Here is an 11,445-nt window from a genome sequence, read left to right as displayed (position 1 = left end):
AAAAAAAAATCCAAAGTCTTCTTCATGACCAGGATCTGACTTTTCCCTCTAACATCACCTTCACAGAGATACTCCATCAACACCAACCGTGACCACACCAAAGCCATTCCCACCACTGGGCCTGGTAATCCTTTGGCAGGACTTGCCCTGATGATCCCTCATTGTATTCAGGTTGCACTAGGCGAAAGCAATGCCTTCTAAGAATCTGCCCACACTTCTAAATCACTCTACCATCCTGACCCTGTTTTGATTTTCTTTTTGGCTCTTACACAACCCACTTTTGTCTGTATATAAGAATGTAAGAATCTAATGGGTAAGAACATTGTTTTTAGAGGCTCAGAAAATTGAGGATATGAATAAGGCCACATTTCAGAAATGTTAACATATAAGACTTAGAATTGAGGAAATGCTATCATAAATTCTATTTACTGAGTCTCAGTCACTGCAGTAGTTAAACTTGATGTGATATTTCTTTAATTTGCACCACAACTCTGCAAAATAGATGTGTCGGTTAGTTGCTTTCAAATGCAAATAACAAAACCTAATCCAAAGTAGGCTAAACAAAAAGAATTAATATCACATAGAGATAGGCTGGCTCTCTAGGTTTGATCAACTCTCTAACTCAGTAATATCACTATTTCAATTTGGCTGATCTACCATTTTGTTAGCTTTCCCCTCGTGGTCACAGGATGGCGATAACCATTCCACATGCCACTTCCTTGCTCAGCCATCTCCTGGGTGCTTAAAAAGGGACACTGTGTGAATGCTTCTCTTCCTATCTTCGAGGAGAGTCTTTGCAGATCCCTCATTGACCCAATTCTCTTACACATTTCTGCCTAAACCAACCACTGTCAGAGCGACCATGTTCTGTCTTGCACCAGTCATTACTCATGAACCAGGCAGGGTCTACCTGACACCTGAACAAAATGGGGTTCTGCAACACTGAGGATAAGAAGAAATGGCAGGTAGCTAGACCACCAAAAACATCTGCCACCATATGTATCCTGTATTCTCATGGTATTCTCAGCAACTCATCTGGCAAAAAAATAAGACTAGAACCTAGCTGTGACTGTTTCCAAAGCCATGCATTTTTCATCAGATAATACCGCTTCTCAAAAATAATTAAAGCAGAATGTGTGATAGTAATAACAAAGGTAAGAAAATCTCTTACCTTTACTGATCTTCCCTAGAAAAGTGGCTGAGGAGGCTGGAAACCATGTTGTAATGTATAAGCTACACCTGTGTCCAGGTCTTGGGCTTTTAAATGTCATTCTCCAATTTCAGAAGCCAGGACTCCCTGGAAAAAAAAAAAATAGCTGATTCTTAGGCAGGAATGAAGAAAACACAAGAGGAACCTGGAGCATCTAGTTCTGGAAAGTAAAGAAGCACTCAAATCCAAAAGATGGGAACTTGTCAGGAGCATGGAATCCAACCTGTGAGATATTTCAGTGGCCAAAGCTAGAACTATTTAAAGAACAGAATAAATAAAATAGTATTGACTTGTAACCCACAGAATAAAATAAATATATGAATCCAAACAGATATAAATGATTGAATAAATAGGAGAGGGGAAAAAAAGACAAATGCTTTTCACCAGAGAATTACCAATATGTGTAGATGGCCCCCATCTGAGAAGGAACTGACTGACATGCGGATGGGAAAAGACAAACCAGACTGAGAAAACCCAAGTCAAGGACACATTCCAATGAATTAACACAGAAGTGAAAGGTGGGGGCCTGAATGCAATAAATAGAGACAGTTATTTCAATTTGGAATGGTGGTCAGGGAGGGGTGTGGGTCCGTAGGTTACATGTTAGCAGAAATAGAGAGGGATCTGCTTTAGAATAAGAAAGACCTAATTGTGCTTGGCTAGCCAGTGGGAAATGAAGATGAAAGGTCAGTGGAAGGACCAGTTTCATGATAAATGTGGTAGAGCAAGAGTTGAAAGCAAAGCACACAAATGCTGGTTAACCTTGGAAAGGAGCCAGGACACTTCTCCTTGGGGAAAGAGGGAAGGAGAAGCTGATTAAAGATACAGTGTCCATCAAATTAAATGTGAGACCATTGTGTAAAAGCAAGTGGGTACAGAAGTGTGGTCTGAACAATCGGGGTTGGGGTTCTGAGGTTTGGAATGCTATGACAGGATACAATAAGAGGGAGACAAAGCCAAGGTGACTACATAATTTGAATTCTGGACACACTATTGTGGATGAACGGATGCTAACAGATGGTTGCCTGCACAACATATATCAGCTTGTACTCTCCTGGGCAAACTGTAAACACCCTAGAAGGAGCCACCACATTTATAGCTACTCTAATTCATATGAGGATTCCTTTGGGCCACCACAGCCTTCTCTCTGCAGTGTTGCCCGGACAGTATGAGAATAGTAGAGAACCAGAAACAATGTGAGGCAAGAATGTCAAAGACTCCCTGGCTATCATCCACATCTTTAGAATTGCAGTCTGCTGGTCTGAGTGATAGAAATGTTCTCCATCTGCCCCGTCCAAATGGTAGCCATTAGCTTGTGTGGCTATTGAGCCACTGAACTGCAGTTTTGAATAATTTCAGTTTAAATATAAATAGCCACATGTGGATACCATATTAGTGCTCATTTCGATGAAGCCAGGAGACAATGACTACCTGCAGGCCATTAATAGATTAAAAAGAAAGGACAGCAAAATTCGAAAAGCAGAATAGGAGTTTATGGGGCAGATTGGAAAGAAACAACTGTATTTAGAATAGTACAATGTTGTGATGATGAAATCCAAATTGTAATACTACTTGCGAAGAATTAAAGAAAGGAGTTGGTGGAGTGTTGAAGAAGTCAACCCGGCTAGGGGTGTGTATGTGCCCCAGGGGATACTTGAGAGGTTCACCTCATCCTGAAGGGCTCGAGGAAAAGTAAGTGGATCCCAGAGAACATAAAAACCAGGGTGAGAAGAAAAGAACCAAGGTATGGCTAAAATTTTACAAGGCCTATTATTTTGTTTGTTTTTGAAGATTCCAGGCATTTTCTGGAATGGGCAGTGTGGCTCAAGGAGAAGGCAGATTCCTCCCTCTGGCCCTCGTCATTGAGGAAGGGCAAAGGGAAGATTCAATGTCATTTCATTTTGACTAAGGATGGCAATGGTGGTTAAACTTCTGTTTTCATGTCTAATTTTATTTTACAGATCTGCTTTAACTTTGGAAATGGACTTCACTTTGAGGTAAGGAACCAAGGGGTTATTTCTATCTCTGGGACTCAGAGGCTTTACTTCATAGTGGACAGTTTGGCTGTGTTGTAACTAGATTAAAACCCATGCTGCCTTACACATGGCTGTTCTCAAACAAATAAGTGCCAATCAGTGCTGGGGAACATAGATCGTTTAATAGGGAAGGACTTTTATCCACGTGTGCATACATACACACCTGTGTTCTCAGAAAAGATATACTTTATGCTGTTAACAATGGGTATTCTGTGAAAATGAGTGAAAAGATAAGAGGAAATGTGATATTTTTTGCATCATAAGTTTTTTATAATTTTTAAATTTTATTTATTCTTATTAGTTATATATGATAGCAGAAGGCAACTCAATTTATATTACACAAATAGAGCACAATTTTTCATGTCTCTGGTTGAACACAGAGTCACACCATTCGTGTACTTAGGGTAATGATGTCCATCTCATTTCACTATCTTTCCTACCCTCATGCCCCCTCCCTTACCCTCCTCCTCTTTGCCCTATCTAAAGTTCATCTATTCCTCCCACACTCCCCCCCATTATGAACCAGCATTCTTCTATCAGAGAAGACATTGGCATTTGTTTTTTTGGAATTGGCTTATTTCACTTAGCATTATATTCTCCAACTAACTCCATCCATTTACCTGCAAATGCCATGATTTTAATCTCTTTTAATGCTGAGTAATATTCCATTGTGTATATATACCACATTTTCTTTATCCATTCATCTACTGAAGGGTATCTAGGTTGGATCCACAATTTAGCTATTGTGAATTGTGCTGCTATCAACATTGATGTGGCTGTCCCTGTAGTATGCTGTTTTTAAGTCTTTTGGGCATAGACTGGAGAGTGGAATAACTGGGTCAAATGGTGGTTCCATTCCCAATTTTCCAAGGAATCTCTATACTGCTTTCCAGATTGATTGCACCAATTTGCAGTCCCACCAGTAATGTAAGTGTGTGTGCTTGTCCCCACATTCTCGCCAATACTTATTATTGTACGTATTCTGAATAGCTGCCATTCTGACTGGAGTGAGATAGAATCTTAAGAGTAGTATAGATTTGCATTTCTCTAAATGCTAGAGGTGTTGAAGATTTTTTCATATATTTGTTGACTGATTGCATATCATCTTCTGAGAAGTGTCTGTTCAGTTCCTTGACCCATTTATTGATTGGATTATTATTATTTTTCGTTGGTGTTAAGATTTTTGAGTACTTTATGTATCCTAGAGATTAATGCTTTATCTGATGTGCGTGTGGTAAAAATTTGTTCCCATTCTGTAAGCTCTCTATTCACTTCACTGATTGTTTCTTTTGCTGAGAAGAATCTTTTGAGTTTGAATCCATCCCATTTCTTGATTCTTTGATTTTAATTCTTGTGCTATAGGAGTCTTATTAAAGAAGTCGGGGCTTAATCTGATATGATGGAGGTTTGGCCTACTTTATCTTCTATTAGGTTCCGGGTCTCTGATTTAATTCCTAGGTCCTTGATCCACGTTGCATTGAATTTTGTGCATGGTAAGAGATAGGGGTTTAATTTCATTTTGTTGCATGTGGATTTTCAGTTTTCCCAACACCATCTTTTCTCCAATGTATGTTTTTGGCGCCTTTGTCTAATATAAGATAACTATAATTATGTGGGTTTGTCTCTATGCCCTCTATCCTGTACCATTGGTCTACAAGTCCATTTTGGTGCCAATACCATGCCATTTTTTTGTTACTGTTGCTCTGTAGTATAATTTAAGGTCTGGTATAGCGATGCTGCCTGCTTCACTGTTCTTGCTAAGGATTGCTTTAGCTATTCTGGGTCTCTTATTTTTCCAGATAAATTTCATGATTGCTTTTTCTATTTCTATGAGGAATGTCATTGGGATTTTGATTGGAATTGTATTAAATCTTCATAGTGCTTTTAGTAGTATGGTCATTTGACAATATCAATTCTGCCTATCCAAGAACAAGGGAGATCTTTCCATCTTCTAAGGTCTTCTTTAATTTCTTTCTTTAGCATTCTGTAGTTTTCATTGTAGAGGTCTTTTACTTCTTTTGTTAAGTTGATTCCCAAGTATTTTTTTTTTTTTGAGGCAATTGTAAATGGGGTAGTTTTCCTTATTTCCCTTTCAGAGGATTTGTCACTGATATACAGAAATTCTTTGATTTATGGGTGTTGATTTTATGTCCTGCTAATTTGCTGAATTCATTAATTAGATCTAGAAGTTTCCTGGTGGAATTTTTTGGGTTTTCTAGGTATAGAATCATATCATCAGCAAATAGTGCTAATTTGAGTTCTTCTTTTCCTATCTGTATCCCTTTAATTTCTTTCATTTGTCTAATTGCTCTGACTAGTGTTTCAAGAACTATGTTAAATGGAAGTGGTGAAAGAGGGCATCCCTGTCTTGTTCCAGTGTTTAGAGGGAATGCTTTCAATTTGTTTCCACTTAAAATGATGTTGGCCTGGGGCTTAGCATAGATAGCTTTTACAATGTTGAGATAAGTACCTGTTATCCCTAGTTTTCTAGTATTTTGAACATGAAGGGGTTCTGTATTTTGTCAAATGCTTTTTCTGCATCTATTGAGATGATCATATGATTCTTATTTTTAAGTCTATTGATGTGATGAATTACCTTGCATCCCTGACATGAACCTTACTTGATCGTGGTGCACTATCTTCTTGATATGTTTTTGTATTCAATTTGCCAGAATTTTGTTGAGAATTTTTAACAGACCAATATCTCTAATAAACATACATGCATCATAAGTTTTAACATAATTTCTAATTCTTCTTATATAATTTATATATGTTTAAATTAAGAAAAAGGTTTTTACATGAAAGCATATAAAAATCAATGATAACCAGTGGGTTTTGAAGCAAAAAAAAAAAAATACATGTTTAAGTACAGCAACAAACTTAGTAAATGGTAAAATAATCCTAGTGTAATAATCATTTCTGATCTTAAGATAAAATGTCATCTATATTAAACTTTTCCTTCATAAAATACATACTTACCTATAAAAGCGTACTGAAAATTTGTATAATAGTTTTCTACCTAAAGCTATAAAAACAAGAGACAGGAAATTTACTCCTTCACCCAGTCCTGATAACAAATTCATTAACTGGCAGTTGTACCAGTTTTGTTCACATTTATATAAACAGTTTACAAACATTTTGTCTTAAAGCATAGTAGTAATTTATTTTCAAGCCATAAACCATCAAGGAAAAGTGAAACTTCATTTTTAGCTAATAAGAAAAAAACTTTTCTGGACATGGTCTGTTATTCTAACTTGTCAATTTGTAAGTTAAGGCCACTAATTTATTCTTCAGGCCTTTTGAATTGGTCACTCTAGGAAATTTTTCTCCCCCTCCCCCTCTTCTTCTTTCTTCTTCTTCTTCTCCTTCTCCTTCTCCTTCTCCTTCTCCTTCTCCTTCTCCTTCTCCTTCTCCTTCTCCTTCTCCTTCTTCTTCTTCTTCTTCCTTAATGTAAAAAACAAAACTCTTTGCTTTATGGGTTTGGAGATAATCTCTTGACCACCTGTAAGAGATTATTAGAATACATACATTCCTCTTTGAAAAATGAAGCTTGGTAAGAAATGCAAAATCTACCTTAGAATTTGCACTATTTTTAAACTTTAGTAAACTATAGAATTTCATACAAATGCTTGATTATATGTAATAATTTTTTGGCAATGTTTTATTATTGTAGGCCTTAAACACCAGAAATGAAAATCAGCTGCTTCCTAAACATACTCACCTCGTACGGCAAAAGCGGGCCTGGATCACCGCCCCTGTGGCTCTGAGGGAAGGAGAGGATCTGTCCAAAAAGAATCCAATTGCCAAGGTATCTTCTAAAGAAGAATATGAAACACACACCTCTGATTAAAACTGTGGTGGAAGAGGATTTTTATGTCCAATTTAAAATTTAAGGACGATTATGTAATTACTGAATTTCTTAATATTCAGTATATATTTGAAAATTAGCAGAGCTTAAAAAAAGAGAGAAAATTAGCAGAGCTGACTTTCAGCAGCAAGTACCAACTTTGAGATGTTCTTTCTCTTTCTGAAAGATGCAACATCATTGGCAAAAAATATCACTTTAAGTTTTGATTCAACTAGGAGTTGAGACATCTGGCAGTAATATAATTGTAATTTAACACAGCATTGCAATACTCCAAAGAGGGTATTATGGTAAAAAGTAGTTTATGATAGTAGTGGAAAGAACTGAGGTCTGAGAGGGAGGGTGACTGTACATCCTGATTCGTGCCTGTCGTCCTAGCTTAATAAATAGTAGCTCCCTTTTTACTCTCAAATGGTCCAATTTTTAAAATAAAATATGTGATAATCCTCCTACAAATGCACCTCATAGTTAGCTGTACAAACTTAAACCCTTGTTGTTTTGCTCCCCTAAAGCTGCTCTCCTAAAGTTATACCCATTTATGTAAATGGCACCATAATTCCATGCAGTTTTTAAACGCTAGTATGTAGCAAGTACTATCACTTCTACCCAAAAAACTCTGTGCACTTCTCTTCAACTCCATTCCCATAGTCTGAGGCCTTGTTATCTCCATCCCTCGTAACAAAAAGTGTTCCCACTTGTCCTGCTGCTCTGACTCTTGCCAAGCCCTCCCACACAGCCCATGCTCCAGAAGTTGGCCAGAGCAAACCTTTGAAAAGACAAAGCATGTTCACCTCCTTGATGAGACCTTTAAGTGACTTCCCAGGGCAATGGAAAAAATAACCCTCTTGCCCCCATGTGATTGATTGCTTCGCCTACGCCACCTCTCTGTTCCCTCCCCAGTTCCAATCACTTCCCATTCCCTACTCTGCTACATCCTCCTTAAAGTAACCACAAGCTCATTCCAGTCCACCGCTCTGCAAGGCTGTTCACTCTGCCTGGAATCTGATCCCCACAGACAATTTGCAAGATTAGCGTGTATCAGGCCTTCTCTGTACAGTGTCACCTCCTTCTGCCCTGCCCCACTTTTTCTCTGTCCTCTTAACCTGTATCATGTTGGCTGATAGCATATTTCACTGCTGAATCAAACATTACTTGCTTCATCGTTTGTCTCCTTCAGTACAGTGTAAGCTCTACGAAGGTTTGGCTTAGTCCTTAGAGCTCCCGAGTCCTGCCTGTGCCCTGACCAACGCCTGTGTGCGATGGGTGCTCAGTAAGCATTCATGTGAATGTATACGTTCAAATCCAGGTTTTACCTTCATCTTTCCAATCTCATAAAGATCATATGTGAAGAGCTTTTTCAAGAGAAACTATGACTATGAAATAGAAGATAAAGTTTCCTGTCTTCTAGCAACATTTTTTTAAATATAAAAGAATATAAAAGTCCCCCACCTTTATATATATATATATATACATACATACTGGGGATTGAACCGGGGCACTGTACCGCTGAATTATTTCTCAGTCCTTTTAAAATTTTTTATTTTGAGATAGGATCTCACTAATTTACTAAGGCTGGCCTCAAACTTGCTATCCTCCTGCCCTCAGCCTCCTTAGTCACTGAATTACAGGCATAACCCACCAAGCTTTGCTTAAAATCTGGAGAGTTTCAAGTATGGCTCCACATAACAGTACATATACAAGCAACTTCATTTTTTGTTTTATTTTGGCTTGCTTTTTTGAGATCTCAGTAATTCATACAATCTTTCAGTAGATTTTCCTAAAATAAGGAAGAACATCGTGGCAGAAGAGTGTGGTACAGGAAAGCAGCTCAGAATATCATACCTGAAAGCAAAAGAGAGCCCTACTCAACAAGGACAAAATATATACCCCAAAGGCATTCCCCCAATGACCTGCCTCCTCCGGCCCCATTCTACCTGCCTATAGTTACCACCCAGTTAATATCTGTCAGGGAATTAATGCACTGATTTGGTTAAAAAGTTCCACAACCCAATCATTTCATCTCTAAATTTTCTTACATTGTCTCACACATGAGCTTTTGGGGAACACCTCATACATAAACCATAACACGTACATATATATATGCAATAAACTCTTAGTTGCATACATATGTATATACAAACCAACAGTTCTGTCCACACGACTTTTGTTTTATTTTTAACCTAAGTAGGATTATATAATACATACAAGTAGTCTGCAAAGACATAGAATATCCTTATAAATACTATAACGTAAATTTAAATGCACATACATAAGTGTATCTGTATATTGTGTATGGGCATGCATTTGGCAAAAGGACAGGCAGAAGCTCAGTGAAAAATGATCATGTGACTGCTCTAGATTTACCATCGCACTCCAGGAGCTGAGCTGCTGTAGCAGGAGGTTGGAGGACCCATCTACTATCTTTTGGTTTCTCCCAGCTGAAACCCCAACAACCCCAGTGCATTGTTGGGAAGCCTAAGGGAAGAAAGACTAACTAATTCTGAAGTTTCATAATAGTGAACTGGCCAGGCAGGTAGGTGGTAGTGATGCCTTTAGTGATATGTGAAGGGAGAAAATGAAGAACCATTAGGGGACCCCAGAGAAGCATCTAAAGATACAAATGAAATTGCCTTGTAGAGGATCTCAAGATGGTAACTACAGAATATCTAGCAGATTAGAAACATGATGTGCTGAGGCATTCTAAGTAGGGAAGCACTTGATGGTTTTAATCCCTCTTGGGAATGATTTTCAGATAATCGAATAGATTAATGAGAGTGATTTTGACTGTGCGATTTTTACCATATGTGCCAAATTTAAAATCTATTTCCTCCCCCTGCTTAGATGCACACAGCTATGTCTTAATTTCACAATCACCTAAAAAAGGAAACACTCAGATGTTTTCCAGTTAAAGGATAAGAAAACTGAGATACAGGGAGGTTAAGTAGCTAACTCAGTGTCACAGAACTCAGCTGCAGCCAAGATAGAATCAGAACCCAGGTTCCCTGATGCCAGTGCCTGTTCTGGCCATGTCCCTCTTTCAACTTCAAACCTAAGTAGGATTAGGTTCTGTTTGACAACTTCAAACAGAAATTGTGCACTGATTTACAATGTAAACTACAAAGAATTTAACTTGAGACACTCATCTCTTATTTTTATGTTAGATCCATTCTGATATTGCAGAAGAAAGAGGACTAAAAATTACTTACAGATACACTGGAAAAGGGATCACAGAGCCACCATTTGGTATATTTGTCTTTAATCCAAGCACTGGAGAACTGAATGTTACTAGCATTCTTGATCGAGAAGAAACACCATATTTTCTGGTAAGTAGAACAATTTTATTGGTAGTATTTTTTTTTTTTTTGGTAATACTTATGATTTAATTTTTGATGCTATAGCAACCCAATTACGTTAGCTTAAAACTAATTTCATTATTTATGTCACGATTTCAGCTAATGGGTTATGCTTTGGATGAAAAAGGAAACAATCTTGAGAAACCTTTAGAACTCCGCATTAAGGTTCTTGATATCAATGACAATGAGCCAGTGTTCACACAGGAAGTCTTCACGGGGTCCGTTGAAGAGTTGAGTGCAGCACGTAAGAGTCTATTATTTTTCATGAATGCCATTTAATTTCCATTGTGTAAATAAACACTAAAATCCATATTGTAACAGAAGTTGAGTGTTACCCACAGGACATTCATCCTTATTTCCTCATTCAAGTAAATTTTTGATTGTGGTAAACTGTGCTTTCTTTTTTTTTTTGAGCAGGGATTGAACTCAGAGGCACTTAACCACTCAGCCACATCCATTTTTAGAGACAGAGACAGGCTCTCTCACTAAGTTGCTTAGTGCCTCGCTAAGTTGCTGAGATCCCTTTGAACTTGGGATTCTTATACCTCCACCTCCCAGTCACTGGGATTACAGGAATGCACCATCACACCTGGCTTAAACTGTGGTTTTGACAAATACCTGAAATCCTTTTAGAAACAAACTGAAATTAAAAATAATATAATGTCACACGTAAGTGGACTTACCCTGGTCATCTTGATTTCTAATGCTAGATACACTTGTGATGAAAATCACCGCAATAGACGCAGATGAGCCCAATACCATGAATTCTAAGGTTTCCTACAGAATCGTATCTCAGGAGCCTGCATATCCTCCAGTGTTCTACCTAAATAAAGATACGGGAGAGATTTATACAACCAGTATGACATTGGACAGAGAGGTAAATTAAACTTTCATGTTGTTCATCTTTTAAACTCCTTATTATCTTTTCCAGTTGCTCCTCTCTGTGTTTCTTTGAATTTTCTTAGTTCGTTCAATATTCCT

The 11,445-nt window shown here is 37.8% G+C and overlaps 1 protein-coding gene across 1 annotated transcript in view; it reads left to right on the top strand.

The window, feature by feature from the left end:
- Window positions 1-3,150: 3,150 nt before the first annotated feature.
- The window catches only part of Dsg2 (desmoglein 2), a 29,453-nt gene continuing 21,158 nt past the window's right edge, over window positions 3,151-11,445 (top strand). The window contains exons 1-5 of the mRNA XM_026400739.2: window positions 3,151-3,207; window positions 6,920-7,054; window positions 10,273-10,434; window positions 10,564-10,708; window positions 11,175-11,341. Coding sequence (XP_026256524.2) covers window positions 3,151-3,207; window positions 6,920-7,054; window positions 10,273-10,434; window positions 10,564-10,708; window positions 11,175-11,341 — 666 coding nt within the window. The remainder of the gene's footprint in view (window positions 3,208-6,919; window positions 7,055-10,272; window positions 10,435-10,563; window positions 10,709-11,174; window positions 11,342-11,445) is intronic.

The sequence above is a fragment of the Urocitellus parryii genome, chromosome 13 (assembly GCF_045843805.1).
Source record: "Urocitellus parryii isolate mUroPar1 chromosome 13, mUroPar1.hap1, whole genome shotgun sequence".
Lineage (NCBI taxonomy): Eukaryota > Metazoa > Chordata > Mammalia > Rodentia > Sciuridae > Urocitellus > Urocitellus parryii.
Note: the sequence above shows the minus strand (reverse complement) of the source record. Positions and strands in the feature narration are given on the sequence as shown.